General features: G+C 38.2%; 1 protein-coding gene across 2 annotated transcripts; it reads left to right on the plus strand.

Moving 5' to 3' along the window:
* Window positions 1-3,630: 3,630 nt before the first annotated feature.
* Window positions 3,631-16,682, plus strand: LOC139957211 (hydroxysteroid dehydrogenase-like protein 2). Of its 2 annotated transcripts, none has more exons than XM_071955265.1 (9): window positions 3,631-3,800; window positions 8,301-8,464; window positions 9,637-9,780; window positions 10,257-10,326; window positions 11,256-11,359; window positions 12,224-12,325; window positions 13,205-13,405; window positions 13,765-13,977; window positions 14,340-16,682. In XM_071955265.1, exons 1-9 carry the CDS (start codon window positions 3,793-3,795, stop codon window positions 14,579-14,581), a joined length of 1,248 nt encoding a protein of 415 aa, XP_071811366.1. In that variant the 5' UTR covers window positions 3,631-3,792; the 3' UTR covers window positions 14,582-16,682. The 2 variants fall into 2 exon arrangements, with proteins under 2 accessions (XP_071811366.1, XP_071811365.1); XM_071955264.1 differs by lacking the exon at window positions 3,631-3,800 and adding an exon at window positions 7,521-7,772.
* The last annotated feature ends 585 nt before the right edge of the window (window positions 16,683-17,267 follow it).

The raw sequence follows: 17,267 nt of genomic DNA on the forward strand, positions 1-17,267 counted from the left end.
CTGTCAAATTCTCAATGTTACCATAAAGTTCTGGCAATCTGGGTCGAATCTTTCGAATAAACAGAAGTTCGGCCGGACTAACTCCCGTCTTGTACTGTGGGGTGTCGATCGATAGGCAAGAAGAAATTGAATTAACTCAGTTTTCCAATCCTTCTTTTCTACTTGAGCAATTTTTAATGCCTTTAGGATGGTACTATTCTGCCCTTCTACCTCTCCGTTTGCTTGAGGCCATAGAGGTGTTGTTGTCCTGTGATTTATGCCACATGCCTCTAAGTAAGAATCATATTCAGCAGAGACAAAATTTGATCCATTGTCTGTTTTTATGGATTCTGGATACCCATCTCTACAGAATATGGCTTCAAGTTGTTACCTTAAGAATATCTACTTCAAAGTATCTACTAAAGTAATCAACAATTACAAATAGGTATGACCCATCTGGCAGTGGACCCATTAAATCTGCCGCTAGGTGTTGCCAAGGGGAAGAGGGTAGTGGGATTGATTGGACTGGGTCAGGATGTGATGCTAAGCCTACTACCTGACATCCATGACATGTCTTGCATTTTAGCTCAATGTCTTTATCAGCGCAGGGACACCAAATTTTTGTTCGTAGCCGTTAACGCCTACGAACAAAAATACACCCTGGTGTCCTTCGTGGGCCAATTCAATTACTTGTTTACGAACAAGGGCGGCGGAACCGGGGGGCACAGGGGGCACGTGCCCCCCCCCCACACTTTTCCTCAGGTTAAAAATGTGCCCTTTTTCTACATAAAAATTGAGGTGTCTCAAGTTAGAAAGAGGCCAGGGAACCAGAATGAACACTCGGGAAGGGCCGTTTCCGGCTACGCCCCTGACTTTTAATGAATTTCTGTGGGTCAAACTCAAAGCTATTTCGAATGAAAAATAATTTGTTAAGATATTAACAAGAAGTAAACTCTAATTCGGAAGATTCCTACATTAGCAACTAGCATGATTTCACCTCATTTTGTCTCCAATAAAAAACTTGTTCCTTGTTTCCCAATTTGCACATTGGATATTGCAGTGCTAGTATGCATATTTTCCTTGAGGGGGTGGGGGGGGGGGGCGGGACGTTGATGGAGTGATGTGTATACGCAAATAAGTTAATACAATAAGAGATATAAAGGGTACTAAATATAAGGCTGCATCAGTCCAATCGAATTTCTTCAAAGTGCCCTTTGATGTCGGTGCCCCCCAGATTAAAAGTGCTTCCGCCGCCCTTGTTTACGAAGTACCTTTGGCATATTCTATTACCTCTAAGAACTAGTTTGCCTACAACTGCTAGTTCATTTCTAACCATTTTGTATGGTATTGGAATTTGTTCGCAATTTTCCTTCTACACACACTCCCTTACAAGTGTTAACTCCTCATCCACACTACTTTCGTGTTCTAACTTTTTTGATAGGAATAGCCATTGGCATAGGCGTAGGAAGATGGGAGCTGCAGCCCCCTCCCCCAACCAAACATTTTTGTAAAAATTCGGGCAATATGCTGAGACTTTTTCGGGCACCAATTCGGGCACAAATTGCAATGATATGTAGCTAAAGGAAATCAATAGTTACAAAACCGATGCATGCCTATATATGTACATTAACGAAAAAAAAATCGGTTTTATTTTCCGGGCAAGTCGTTACAGCCCCCCCCCCCCCCCCAATCAAATTGGGCTCCTACGCCTATGGCCATTTGGGATGCATTTTTGGCAACAAACTTAATGTGATCTCCAATGTTTACCCTTGGTCCTACTTTGCCTGTTGTTAACCTAGATAGGGCATCTGCAACATTTTCTTTACCAGGTATATACTTAACAGCAAAATGTTATGATTGATGTCGCAACACCCACCGTTCAATTCTAGCTGATGGCTTAGATCGCTTAGAATAAATATACTCTAACGGCTTATGATCTGTTAGTAACTCAAAATCTGTACCATATAAGTAAATGTGATATCTTTCGCATGCCCATACAAGACCTGCAAGAGCTTTCTTTTCTGTTTGAGAATATCAACGTTCATACGTCGTTTAAGCTTCCACGGGGCTAGCGTCTGCTAAGTTACCTGCGTTTTTGCATCCTGGTCAAAGTATGCCAGTGTGTCTGTATTTGTAATGCATCTTTTAGGTTTTGGAAAGATTGCTCTTGTTCTTTCCCCCAAGTGAATATTTAACCCTTTTTGGTGAGCCTCCTTAGCGGCTCAGATATTGTCGCCAAATTCGGAATAAACTTTGAACAATATTGAACTAGGCCTAAAAAGGTACGCTCTACTGCAGCTGAAGTTGGCCGTCTAGCCTCTTTAACTGCTTCAACCTTTTCATAACTTGGACATATACCATTACCTGACAGTTTATATCTCATTAACACTAGTTATTTCATTCTAAATTCACACCTATGTTCGTTTAATGTAAATCCAGCTTCTTTGACTCGTTCCAACACTTTCTCAAGTCTTTGGTCATGTTCCTCCACATCTTTACCGTGCACTATGATATCATCGGATATGATGATATGAGTACCATCCCATCCTCGTCGCCATTGTAGGATCTGTGGCCGTGGATAGATAATATGATGAAATGTAAGGAAGAGCCAGTTGCTAAATAAAGTTGTCATAACACTTTACTATTCGCTTTTATGCATTATCCATTCATGACGCTATATCAGTATCAGTACACTACACCATTAAGAGTGTAGATATACTTTTGGTTACTAGCACCAATATGCATCGCCTTGAATTTATCAATTTTAAAAAACATATGCCATCGCTGAGGCAAGGAAAAAACCTTATCCAAATCCATTTGAAATTTCTCAGAATAGCTTTTGGAAGCGACTTGCAATGGACGCATACAGTTTGGTGTCATCAGCAAACTTCCTGGATGTACACGATTGTATCTCCATCAACGTCATTTATATAGGCAACAAACAACAAAGGACCCAAAAACAGACCCTTGAGCCCCACTAGTACTGTCAGGCGCGGCGGAACGGGAAAATTATGGGGGGGGGGGGGCTAAAGTGTGGAGACTATCAGAGCCGTGATAATATCATTGTACAATATAATTTTGGTTGTTTTACTTTATATTCATTTCATTTCATTTATTTGTTTCCACATTCAAAATATATTACATAAAAATAGAAGAAAATGTATGTGACAAGTGGAGGAGGTCTGAGAAAGCCGAGGCTCTTACGAGGCAGACCCCCCGTACAAAGACAATAAGAAAAAAATAATAATAATGAACAATGCATGCAATAAAACAAAGGTTTCACACACAAATAAACCATGTAACTGTACTTACATTACATAAGATAACATTATACAATTTAAAGAAATATCATATATGTAAAAGACAAAAAAGAAAAAAAAAAAAAAAAAAAAAAAAAAAAACCAAAAAATATGTTTTACCTTAGCCAACTTAAACTTATCATGATCCAATATAATTGTATGAGACTGAAATGGACTGAATGAAATACTTTTTTATTAATTGTAATACAATTGTTGTAATACTTTATTATTGTATTACGTTATTATGGTACAAAATCATTCTATGCTACATCTGTGTGAAAGGGTTACTGAACACAGTAATGAACGCCAGCCTACTTTCCCAGATCTAGGTCACCTTCAGGGACGAACTATAGTCATTTCATATTTGTTCAGTAGCACCTGGTTCTGCTCTATGCTCAAGGCCCATAATACTATGCACGGATACACAACCCTGCCTGTCTTCATTGATTGAACCAGCCAACGATCGTCATTAGCGCTCGACAAACAGATAGGTCTAGATACACCAAAAACGAAAATGGCAGCGTATGTTCCAGAAACTGTTTCGAGTGTTCACAGAATCTAACGTTAAACTTAGGCCTAGGCTAGGTCCGAGTTGGGCACAGTCGCTACTAACATAGGCCTAACAGTAACACTAGCAACAGTCACTGAGGCCTAAGCTATCCTACTCCAACTTTTCCAAGGCTATACACTAGGCCCACATTTCGTATGTACAGTAAATGGGGTAGCGCCTAGTGGTTAGGCTATGCCTAACGTTAGATGTCGGTACCGTATAGTCTGCAGGCTCTACTAATACTATATCTAGTATGCCTCATCACTCCTGAGTTCCAGTCCAGAGAGCGTGCTATTGTCACAAGCATGGTCGTGGTTATTTACCAATTAATTGGTTAAATAAGGATGTGTCACCCTTGCTTGTAACTCTATCATTGTTGAGCTAAGTAATATTGTGACGTCCATGTTAGCTTCTATGCATTGCCCTCAATCTAGGGAGAAGATGATAATGATCTCTGAGTCTGACAAACTATCATCTTTACAAGTTAGCCTAGGCCAACATAAACGGTATAGTTTTCTGCATTAGGAAAGTTTCTCCTATTGGGTTCCATTAAACTGGATTTATGTGCTACCAGTGTCTATACAGTCTTGGTAGTGTGCAAGTGTGTGTGTGAATGTGTGTGACGCCCAGCTTGTAAACACAATATCTCAAGATAGGCAACATGGTTACTTTGTATACTTGGCATGTGGATGCATTATACTGAATAGAAGAATCCTGTTGGTTTGGTGGAGCTCAAACTTTCTCCGAGGTCACCAGAGGTAAAACACTTAAAAACTTGTAAACATGATATCTCTTGATAGGAAGTACAGTATGAATACTTTAATACTTGGCATGTTGCTTCATATTGAGTAGAAGAACCCTAGTAATTTAGACTTAACATTTGGATGCATCTTATTGACAAGAAGAAGCCTATAGTTTTTCATTGAGGTCAAAGTTCATCTGAGGTCACCAGACATCAAACACTGAAAACCTTTAAAACAAACATGATACTGTATCTTACTGTAGGAAGCATGGATACCCTTCATACTGGGAATGTGGATGTGTTTTATTGAATAGAAGAACTCTATTGTTTTTGGTGGAGGTCAAAGGTCATCTGGGTTACAAGGGTTAAGTCTGAAAATCTTTAAAATGATATCTCATGGTAGGAATCATGGGTATTTCTCATACTTGGGGTGTGGATGCATCACATTGAGTACAATACTGTACCCCTATTGTTTTTGGTGGAGGTGTGTATTGCCAGGAACATTAGACTGACCTGTGTTTATCATGCCATAGTGTAATTGTACATCAAAATGGTGGTTCAGGACATTTATATGATAAGAGCTATTTCTAGTGCACAATAGAAGTCTAGTGTAATGAAGTCATTGAAACCTCATTGCATTTTTGCATTCTGCTTACTTTTTCTGATAATTGACAAGCCAGTTCATTTGTCAAAGAAATGATCGCACATGAGCATTGCCACGAGTCTCTTTCCATTGGTTCAATAAGCACTACTACAGTACAATGCTCATCTTTCTGACATTCAGTTCAACAAGTTTTGCACTAGGCTAGTATTGCCTAGTGCTTTTGACTGGATGATCAGTTAAATATATATAACTAAACATGCCATCCTAATCCTTAGGAGGGCATTGTGGTCAAGTGGTTAAGGCAGTGGACTGGTGATCTAAGGATTACAGGTTCGAGCCCTGGCCAGATCATTGCGTTTTTCCTTGGGCAAGGCACTTTATCTCCATTGCCTCACTTCACCCAGGTGTATAAATGGGGACTTGCGAGGTAACTTGTAAATATAGTTGCGTGCGCCGGTTTCTGGCTGCACCCTATGGGAAGTCCCCCGGGGGACACGTTGTTGTGGTGCACTGTGGTGCCCCAGGAGAGATTGATTGAATTGCGCACACTTTGGTGTGTGGGTGTGACAAGTTACCAATGACCAAGGCTAATAGCGCCTTTGAACAATTTATGTTGACTTTGTTGATTGATTGATCTAACTTATGACGGGATGTAAATATATGCTAAGTAAGCACTTGGAGAATTCTTATATAACCAACAGTCCTTTGAATTACCGTAGCAATCCTTGTTTGCAGGACCATTGGAGAAAAGGCTTCCACTAATAAGCATCAGCCATTTATTTGTCTGATTAGTAAAATTGATTTGGGAGTTATGATTGATTACTGATGACTTGAAGAACAAGAATGTCAAATACCATTTTCAAAGCATCTCTTAAAAAAATGAAGGTCTCTTTTACATACCACCGCCAGAATTGCTCCTGTCTTCTTCAACTTGCTATAGAACTGGCTAAATGTGGTCAAAACGGCCAAAGTTAGAATGACACCATCAACACATAATCAAATTTAAAATGAAACCATCAACACAATTATAGTTAGAATGACACCGTCAACACATAACCAAAGTAACAAATGATACCGTCAACATATAACCACTTATTTCCAAGTTTGCAAACCCCAAGGATAATGGTTAATTGACATTCCACCAAGGCTGGGAATGAGTATTGTTAGTAGTATAAGTTATGTAATCAAATATAAGTCAACATACACACCTCAAGCAGAGTAGCTTTACTGTCACTCCTCAGAAAAATTGATTCTCAAGTTCTCAACTTAGTATTTAGGTAATAGATTTTAACATTCTGAATCACTTTATCAAATAAAAGTCATGAATGCATTTCATAATGAAGAAAAGCAAGTTGTACAATCTGCACCGATATACTGTACCAGAGATTATTCTAGTCTGTTGCTTCTGTGGCGTTATTCTTTTCCTCTTGGCAAAGATTAAACATTGAATCAATGAGGTCTAGGAGCCAAAAGATAAAAGTAATTTTTTTGCAAAAGTGTGAGAGATAAGCAGACATTGCAGCAGCTTGCAGAGTATAGCAGGAAGGCTGTTCAGAAGTCAGAACACTTTAATAGTGAATATTTTGTTATTTAATGCAAGTTCTTCTACTTATATCAGAACAACAAGTTTTCAGGAGTAGTTGCTTGTGGAATACTGCAGGACCAACCAGTTCAATCCATTAATAGCAATTCTAGAAACTGCCAAGAATGAGGAAGCAGGATGAGATAACTGACTATTTCAGCTTCTTTGCTCTGTTTTCTGTCACAGATATCACTGATTTAGTGTGATATTGAAGTTCAATTGAGATAATAAGGGTACACATAAGTTGATTAAAGTGGCATGGCATCTGTTGATAACAGATGACTTTTAAGATGATTATGAAGAGTGGTTCTATGTGTAGACCTAGCTATATGCAGTTCAAACAAACAAGAGTTATTGCTGATGTCACCATCAATTGTCCCAGAAGAAAGGTTGTCACTTTAGTTAATATTTTATTAAGGTAAATGAAAATATTGGAAATTTGAAACAAAAGCCCATACACAATAAGTATTTACACCTTTTTCTTTTCTTTTTTGCAAAATATCTGTAAAGTTCAAATTTCCCAAAGTTGCTCAAGACTTGTCTGACTATGTTACAGTGTGTGTTGGTGGTGTTCTAGTGTTTGTGTTTGAAACAGCAGTCAAATAAAAATACAGTCTACAGGGGTCAAAGTTCGAAGAGCTTTATCTGTTTGGTCCATCTAATTACTTCAAACTAGCAAATTAAAGTCAGCAGAGCTCAAGGGTTGGAATCAGTCAGGTGATCTTAGTAATAATATGTAGCTTAGACAAGACCCACACTGTAGATAACTGTAGATAAGTAGACTGTAGGTAAAATCTCATAAGGTGCTGGTGTGTTACAGTATCCAGCTGATGTTAGTGCAATCAAGACTTGAATATATTGATTGGCCCGTCAAATCCCACCTACAGAAGTGTTTGTAACCTGGAATGAAGACCAGCACTCACTAGTTACCATACAGACCAATTGTGCTCGCTTAATCTCAATATTACAACAGGACAACAGTGCTTTATTTAAGTCATGCCAACCAAAATGAAAGGGTTTGTATCTTTGACTGTTACTTTTACTGTGCCCACACCATCAAGGTGGCATAGACATGCATGTCACAAAGTGTGTTCTTTCATATTAGTTTGCTAGTTAATCATATAAGTAAGCATTTGTGACAGTGATAAGCTATTTTAGGAAGAGTTGTCTTTGTGTCTGAAAGGTTAGGGTGTTAAGCCTTGTTCTGTACAGTGTTTGCATTGTGGTGCACTCTCTCACATTAATAGACAAGTTGCAAGAGACATTGCATGTTTATCACATGAATAGCTTAATTTGTTTGAATTTGGTAATTAAATGTTAAAATATGAACTATTGATATTTAGATTGCTAACGACCAGCTTTAGTTTTCAGCAACCATACGTACTGTAAGCTACAGAGTGTGTATCGGTGTGAATATGCTGCTCTCTGCTAAAAGACTTTCTAATCCACTTATTTATTTGAAACAATATGTATAATTCTTGTCGGCCATGGTTTGTTCTTCATGTACTACTAGTGTAAAACACTTTTATGTCTTTTCCCTACAGCCAACTAGCTGGAAAGACATTGTTCATCACTGGAGCAAGTAGAGGAATTGGCCAAGCCATTGCTGAGAGAGCAGCAAGAGATGGAGCCAACATTGTCATCGCAGCCAAGACAGCCACCCCTCACCCTAAACTACCAGGAACCATATACACTGCGGCTGAAGCAAGTAGGTTTACCCTGTACCCTGTCAATCTGTTTTCTCGTATTACAGCCAGGGAGACAACTGTTATTGTGGTTTGCTTTGACAGTATTTTGGTCTACCCAATTATCCCCTCCCCCTCCCCCACCCCATCTACACTGTAACCCTCTTATTTTCCCACATACATAGTACTATATTACATTTACTTACAGTACCATAAACACATTTCAAGATTAGCATGATGAAAATGTAAATGGTCTTGGACTTCAGCAGCACAACCCTGCCTCCATGACACTACTAACACAACCCTATCTCCATGGCACCAGTAAACACAACTCAATGACACCAGTCACACAACTCTGTTTCCATAACACCAGTAAAACAATTTTATGTTAACACCAGTAAAACAATTTTATGTCCATAACATTGGTAACACAACCCTATGTCCATGACACCAGTAACACACCCCTATCTCTATGGCACCAGTAATACAACACTGTCTCCATGACACCACGTACACAACCTTATCTCAATGACACCAGTCACACACCCATCTCCATGGCACCAGTAAAACAATTCTTTGTCCTTGACACCAGTCAAACAATTATATGTTCATAACACCAGTAAAACAATTCTATATCCTTGGCACAACACACCCCTGTCTCCATGACAACGGTAATAGAACCATAACTATGTCCGTGACACCATTACAACAATTCTATGACCATGACACCAGTAAAACAATTCTATATCTATGACACCATTAAAACAATTCTATGTCCATGACACCATTAAAACAATTATATGTCTGTGACACCATTAAAACAATTCTATGTCCATGACACCATTAAAACAATTCTATGTCTGTAACACCATTCAAACAATTCTATGTCCGTGACACCATTCAAACAATTCTATGCCCGTGACATTAGTAATACAACCCTATGTCCATGACACCATTAAAATAATTCTATGTCTGTGACACCATTAAAGCAATTCTATGTCCATGACACTATTAAAACAATTCTATGTCCATGACACCAGTAAAACAATTCTATGTCCATGACACCAGTAAAACAATTCTATGTCCATGACACCAGTAAAACAATTCTATGTCTGTGACATTAGTAACACAACCCTATGTCCATGACACCATTTTTGTGCTGATTAACTATACTGTCCATTTCTCTTCTTTACAGTTGAGAAACTTGGCGGTCAATGTTTGCCTTGTGTTGTTGATATCAGAGATGAAGCCGCTGTGCAGGCTGCTGTTGATGAAACTGTCTCCAAGTTTGGTGGCATTGACATACTTGTTAATAACGCCAGTGCTATCAATTTGTCAGGTAAAATCCTTAACGTCCACTGATTAATACTTAATTAAAGCTTAGTGGATAGTTGAAGAATTATGCACTATTGATCACCGCCAGTAAGGATGGACTTAGTTTGACATATCGAAAATCAATCTTTCATTTGTGATCACATCCTTGCATTTTCACTAAAACATTTGAGCATGAAGTACAAAATCTCCAATCGTGCAATAAGAAGGCAGGTTTGTCAATTGACTGCCTGAAGTCAGTTTACTCATTTTCAGATTTGAATAGGAGGTGTCTGAATTTTGAAGGATTCTTACTAGTCTAGCATTAAAGGTGTTGTATGAACTAACTAATTTACAAAAGTCACTCCTGGCTTTGTTCATTTCATGTTTCCTTTCAGATGAAACTCATTGTGAAATCATTGATATATCAGTGTATATATGTATGCTGTATAACAGGTACATATTGATATTACAATAAATATGTCAGTACAATTCAATTTACAGGTACTGAAGGTTTGGATATGAAGAGATATGATCTCATGCATAGTATCAACACAAGAGGAACCTACTTGTGGTAAGTATTTAGTATCCCTAATATGGATTACAAGAGGACTAAGTCCTAGGCCCTAGTGAGTTTCATTGTCCCTTATTCTGTATCAGTTAGAGAACACTATAGTTTATATCCTTTCCTGAGTGGTGTTGATAAAACGAAAGAGCTATTGTTTTCCTATGTCATTCAGTGATAAAAGTATGTCAGAAGAGAAAGATGGCTGGTTCTAATGTTGATTTGAAATTGTTATTACCTCACTTCATTTCCTTGACTCGTCTCCTTCATATTAGAATATTAGCAAGAAAAAAGGTCACTGATCCTTTAGAGGTCCTAGATTAATCCATGAATGCAAAACAATACAAGGCTTTGTAGATATTGTCAGCATGTTTGATTTCAGTATCTTTTTGTCCGTCTTTGATGTAAGGCTTGATAAGTTGCCTGTCAAGTGATCCTGTAGAGAAATCCTTGTGTATTGTTAGAAGGGAGAAGAGAAAGTAACTGGTCTAAATAATTTAGAAGTGTCTGGTTCCCACTCCACTGTTCAGCGACTATTATTCATTGCAAGAAGGGAGAAGAGAAAGTAACTGGTCTAAATAATTTAGAAGTGTCTGATTCACACTCCACTGTTCAGCGACTATTATTCATTGTTAGAGGGAGAAGAGAAAGTAACTGGTCTAAATAATTTAGAAGTGTCTGGTTCCCACTCCACCGTTCAGCGACTATTATTCATTGTTAGAAGGGAGAAGAGAAAGTAACTGGTCTAAATCATTTAGAAGTGTCTGATTCCCACTCCACTGTTTACAGACTAATATTCATTGTAAGCACTATTCAGTATTGGTGTCTATGAGTGCAACAAGCTGTTTTCTTTAAATATGGACTTCCATGTGCAATTATATCTCACCATATTCATTGAATATCTGTCCTATTGTCTGCCATGTTAATTCTCTCTGCAGTTCAAAGTTGTGTATCCCTCACCTGAAGAAGAGTTCCAACCCTCACATACTTAACCTTAGCCCGCCCCTTCTCATGGATGCTAAATGGTTCAAGAATCATGTTGGTGAGTGTTAGTCAGATCCTAAAAGTTTCCATCATATTTGGTTGTTTAAGTGTCTGAGTGGTAAACTTGAAGATGCTATAAAGTGAATTAACTGTGTGGTAAGGGTATTACAAGTTCATAACAGTGAACCGATGTTGTCTGAGTACATTTTAGGGGTATTGGACCTTTCTTAAGAGGCATTGTTTAAGAGGCATTGCATTCGTACATTGCTTGGTACAAGGACTTGCATACATTGTAGTACATTGCAGATGAAAGTTAAATCATTTGGAAGACTCTTAATTACTAGAACAATTGCCAGATAATGTTCACAGCCAAATTAGTCCTCACTCTCTCTGCTAATTACTAGTTAAAGTAACCATAAAATGCATTATTTCCATTAAATCGTAGCATTTCACCAGTATGTAATTATGTATTTGAGGATGTTGTAAATGCATTACCTACATACACAATTTAACAGCAGTGTTTGCAAATGTTTTTTCTATTGGAATTGTCCGAAATGGTCACATTTCATATTCAAAACTTTATGTCACGGTATGTCAAGGTTAAAATCAATTGACGCTTGTGGAATTCTATTTTGGTTGTCAAAACATTTTGGACAGTTTAGCCAGTTAGTTTGAAATTGTTTAGTTTATTTGTTATTGGAATTGCGTAGTTTATTTGTTATTTGTTATTTGTTATTGTGTATCAATTGGTTTTCATTATAATATCTGAATAAGGTAGGGGCAATGGAGAGGTTTTAATTATTAATGCATTTATCACCAGTTATAAGATGCTTATAAAGTATGCAGACCATGATATGTATTGTTCTTAACAACAATAGGTGTTGTTGTTTATAACAATGGGATTTGTTATTTATAACAATAGGTTATACCATGGCCAAGATGGGAATGTCTATGTGTGTCCTTGGTATGGCTGAGGAACTAAAAGATGCAGGCATAGCAGTTAATGCACTCTGGCCTAAGACTGGTGAGTAAAGAAATGATTGGATCATGTAAGCATTAATTATTGGGAATATTATAACATTATATTATTACATTGTTGGTATGGCTTCGGAACAGAAAGATGCAGGCATAGCAGTTAATGCACTCTGGCCTAAGACTGGAAAGTTGTCCTGTAAGTATTTACGTTAAACTGTTTTTTTTTATCCCTCCCACAGCAATCTACACAGCTGCAATGGAGATGTTGGGGGGGGGGGGGGTGGAGGCAGGTCATTTAAACTGTTTTGTTTTACCCCTCCCACAGCAATCTACACAGCTGCAATGTTTGGTTTTATCCCTCCCACAGCAATCTACACAGCTGCAATGGAGATGTTGGGGGGGGGGGGGGGTTGAGGCAGGTCATTTAAACTGTTTTGTTTTATCCCTCCCACAGCAATCTACACAGCTGCAATGGAGATGTTGGGAGGGGGGTGGGGTGGAGGCAGGTCATTTAAACTGTTTTGTTTAATCCCTCCCACAGCAATCTACACAGCTGCAATGTTTGGTTTTATCCCTCCCACAGCAATCTACACAGCTGCGATGGAGATGTTGGGGGGGGGGGGGGGTTGAGGCAGGTCATTTAAACTGTTTTGTTTTATCCCTCCCACAGCAATCTACACAGCTGCAATGGAGATGTTGGGAGGGGGGTGGGGTGGAGGCAGGTCATTTAAACTGTTTTGTTTAATCCCTCCCACAGCAATCTACACAGCTGCAATGTTTGGTTTTATCCCTCCCACAGCAATCTACACAGCTGCAATGGAGATGTTGGGAGGGGGGTGGGGTGGAGGCAGGTCATTTAAACTGTTTTGTTTAATCCCTCCCACAGCAATCTACACAGCTGCAATGTTTGGTTTTATCCCTCCCACAGCAATCTACACAGCTGCGATGGAGATGTTGGGGGGAGGCGGAGAAATCAAGAAGAGTTGTAGGACTGCTGATATCTGTTCAGACTCTGCTTATGCAATCATCACCAAAAATAGCAGATCTTTCACTGGAAATTTCTGTGTCGATGAAGACATTCTCAGAAAGGAAGGTGTAACTGACTTTACCAAATATGCATGTGAACCAGGTATGAGAGTCATAACTTTCAACAATCTTTGCATCTGACACCAAGACCCTTTCATCTCAAACCTATGACAACCACTCATTTATATGTTTGGCCAGTTTTTTTAATTACATTGTAATATCCTAGCTATGGTATTTTAACTGGTCGAATGCTTTGTTATTCGAAATCTTTTGAATACATGTTGACCTCAATCACTTTATGGACAAAGTAATAGGGCCAACAATACAATCTGTCCAATGTGGAATAGTACAGGCATGTAATTGTTTCATACTAGATACTAGATTGTCAGTCAAGACAAATATCCATTTTTTCATCGTATCTTGCTTCTTTTCATCTTAACTCTGTTTCTTCCTTTCCGTTAGGTCATCCATTACAGCCAGACTTCTTTCTAGATGTTGAGCCCAATGATCCGACATTCCAGGGAGATGTTTCTCAGATCTACAATGAATCACTAAAACAAGGAGTTGAATCTGTTGATGGAGGTCAAGTGGCTGGCATGTTTGAGCTCATCAAGGGTCAACTCAATGAAAAAATCGTCCAAACTACAGGCGCTGTTTTCCAGTTTGAGCTTTCAGGTAATTAATGTCTTTAATTACTGGTGGATAAATTTAAGGTTCCTAAACCTGTTTATTTTGGGTATTTTGTTCTATACATTACAATTGCCAGTTAATCAATTAGTTTAAGTCACATATGAAGGCGAGCAAGCATTTTAAGAGGTATGTGACATATATTTTGAGTTCTAACTTCAAGTGAGAAGTAATTATCTTTCATGTGAAGATGCTTATTGTTCTCCAGTTTTATATCTTGCTTGCTGACATGCCTGCTTCATCCTTAATCTCATTTGTATGATTGTGTTTGGATGCCAAAACCAGGAAACTCTCTGATATAAGAGAGTAACATTTTCCACTTTTACCTTAATGCTTCTCTTTATTTACAGGTAGTGAATCAGGGACATGGCACCTGGACCTAAAGTCAGGAGTTGGGGCTGCTGGAACCGGGGCCAGTCAAGGAGCAGCAGATGTGGTATTCAAGATGGACAGCAAAGATTTCATCAAAATGTTCAAGGGAGAGCTAAAAGCAACCTCTGCATTTATGACAGGGAAACTGAAGATCAAGGGAGATATTGGGAAAGCAATGAAACTGGAAAAATTAATGGGCAATGTCAAATCCAAAATGTAAAATTAAATCATGAAAGGTGTGTTAAAAAGTAGGTTGGATGGAGCAAAATAAGATTTGTTGTAATAGTAATGATAACTTGAATCACTGAGTGTTGTAGGAGATGTTGGCCAGAGGGTTTTCAGAAACTATTATTGATTGTTAGATGGAGAAGAGAAAGTAAATGTGATATGGTGACCACATGTTAATCACATGTTAATCACATGTTTATAATTTCAGACTGATGTTTGTAATACTTGATTGGGTGTATGACAGAGTAAGAAATATTAAATCACACACTGCCACAGATAAATCAGGAAACATTCCCCTGTGCAAGAATCCTCAAAGTGTGAGTGTGTGTAAATGTGGGTGGGAACTGGGTATGGGGGTGCAGGGTTGGTTGTTCAACCATTACCAGACACCAGGGTATGTATTTGAGTTTAATGATGCTAGTATATTTCATGTACTTGGTTTTTCACTCCTTTTATTTGAGGTATGTAATAGTGGAGACGTCACTGAAATATTTAATAGGATGTTGAACTGTTGCATAATGCAAGAAACTATTAAGCTAAAAGATAAAGGACTTATGAGTCTACCAAGCTACACTTTATCTTTTGAACTGAATGATAAGAAAGATATGTAATGATAAACAGTTCTGGCAGCAAAATATTGATGGAAAATCAAATTGTCAAACATCAAACTTTGTTGAGTTTCAATTTGATAGAAATTAACAAAAATGAAACCCTAAGCATGCATGAGTAATCTGTCTTTTAAAATGCTTGGTTGTGTTCTGTGTAGAATACTTCAGCAGTTAACAAACTGTAGCTCATGATGTAATCGTTATGGGCTTGTTTGATAATGTTAACATACTGCAGCTGATGACGTCATCGTTATGGGTTTGTTTGATAATGTTAACTAACTTGAGCTGATGATGTCTTATAAATACAAAGTGTACGCAGTGCTTAATTCTCAACTATCTCATTTTATTCTTGAATCAGACATTAAACAAAGGAAACTTTATTAATTAGTTTTAAATAAACTCTGAAACACACAAAGTAAATCAAGAAATTTAAGAATGCAGAACTATTACTTTATATTGGTTTACTAGCTTTAGTCATTTCCAATGCAAATCAACTGACTTTAATGGTGCACGCTAATGAAGTATCAAAATAAAGTTTAAAGTTTCCTCAAAAAAAAAAACATTGTGTCTTGTTTTTGCTTTCAGTGTTATAACCTCTGAAATCATGACAGTGAATGTTTAAGTAGATATATAGGCAATTGAATCACATCTATTATTAAATAGATGATAGTGTTTTGTGGAGGTCAGAGGTCATTTGATGCCATCATTGCTTTCGCCGAGGTGAATGGTCATTTGAGGTGAGAAGCAGACAACGTGAAAGTCTTGTAAGAACTGTAACTCAAAAAGTGATATTTTGATGGTTCATAGCATTAGGATATCCCACAGTGCCTGTTGCATTGTGGTTACTTACCGAAGGCAGGCAAACCTATGCAGTCAAGTTGGCTGTGTGCATACATATGTGTGTATGTGACGCCCTTGCTTGTAAACAATATCTTGAGGGGCACACTGTAGATCTCATATTTGGCATGTGGCTTCATCATATTTAGTCAAGAACCCTATTGGTTTTGGTGGAGGTGAAGGGTCATATGAGTTCAGCAGAGGTCAAAACATGAAAATCTCAAAAGTCTTATCTCCAAACCCAAACATCAAGGAAGCTCATATTTGCATGGGAGGTTAGTGTAATGCTGTGTGAAATCTCCACACTATTCTGGAGGTCAAAGGTCATTACAGGTCAGCAGAGGTCAAATCTTGAAAAACTTGTAAACACGATATTTCAAGAAACGTAACAACAGAAGATCTCGTATTCAGCATGTGGCTTCCGTGAATTGAGTGCAAGGTCCCTATTTTTTGGACCGAGGTCAAAGGTCACCAAGGGTCAACAAAGCTAAAGTTTGAAAATGTGAATACCTTTTTCTTCTCTAGAACCTGAGCATCCACAGACTTCATATTAGCATGGTATATTAAGGCAATATTGTAGAGCACTTAAACTCAGTTTCAACCTGAAACCTTGAAAATATAACGTCTCAAGATTCTGTATGTAAACTACAGTAGATCTCTGCATTTGCTTTTTTTTTGTCCAGTTTCAAGTAATAAGCCCAGTTAATAGTGCCTTCAGTATTGATCACACCCCGTAATTTGCTCATAGACAGCCACCTGAGTAGACTTGACTTACACACATCAAGACTTGACCTTTAATTCCTCATGGTTATTGTACATGTTGCTCTTGTCAAACAAAGCAGATAAGAGATATACTGTCTATTAGCTGTGGTAGGTGGTTTTCACGATATCTTGTAAGAAATAAGTGCAGTTTGAATCTTCTTGAAGCTGCTACATTAACATGTATTTCTGTCGAACGTTGCTAAAGTCAACACCGCTCACACAATAAACCACTTGCACACACACGCGGAGTAATGCAAACCTGCACAATCAGTGTGCAGAGCTTGTCAATCCCTGACATAATATCAATGTTCTCCTCTTTAACTCCAGTTTACCCTGATCCACGCTAACAGCAATGTAAAGCTGATATTGGATAGTTGGTTTACAGTCGTCAGTGAAAGCCTTTGGATGAACGCTCGTCTGCATGGGTTCAGTTCAAAACCCTCCAAGAGTAGCCAGCTTCTTCGGGTCTGA

The sequence above is a fragment of the Apostichopus japonicus genome, chromosome 2 (genome assembly GCF_037975245.1).
Source record: "Apostichopus japonicus isolate 1M-3 chromosome 2, ASM3797524v1, whole genome shotgun sequence".
NCBI lineage: Eukaryota > Metazoa > Echinodermata > Holothuroidea > Aspidochirotida > Stichopodidae > Apostichopus > Apostichopus japonicus.

What these genes read in the sequence shown, in the direction of transcription:
- LOC139957211 (XM_071955264.1), top strand. Translation starts at nt 7,753, where the DNA reads ATGCCAACCAAAATGAAAGG. An exon ending in ATGCCAACCAAAATGAAAGG is followed by an intron (nt 7,773 to 8,300) that starts GTTTGTATCTTT and finishes TTTTCCCTACAG; the next exon opens with CCAACTAGCTGGAAAGACAT. An exon ending in TGCACTCTGGCCTAAGACTG is followed by an intron (nt 12,326 to 13,204) that starts GTGAGTAAAGAA and finishes TCCCTCCCACAG; the next exon opens with CAATCTACACAGCTGCGATG.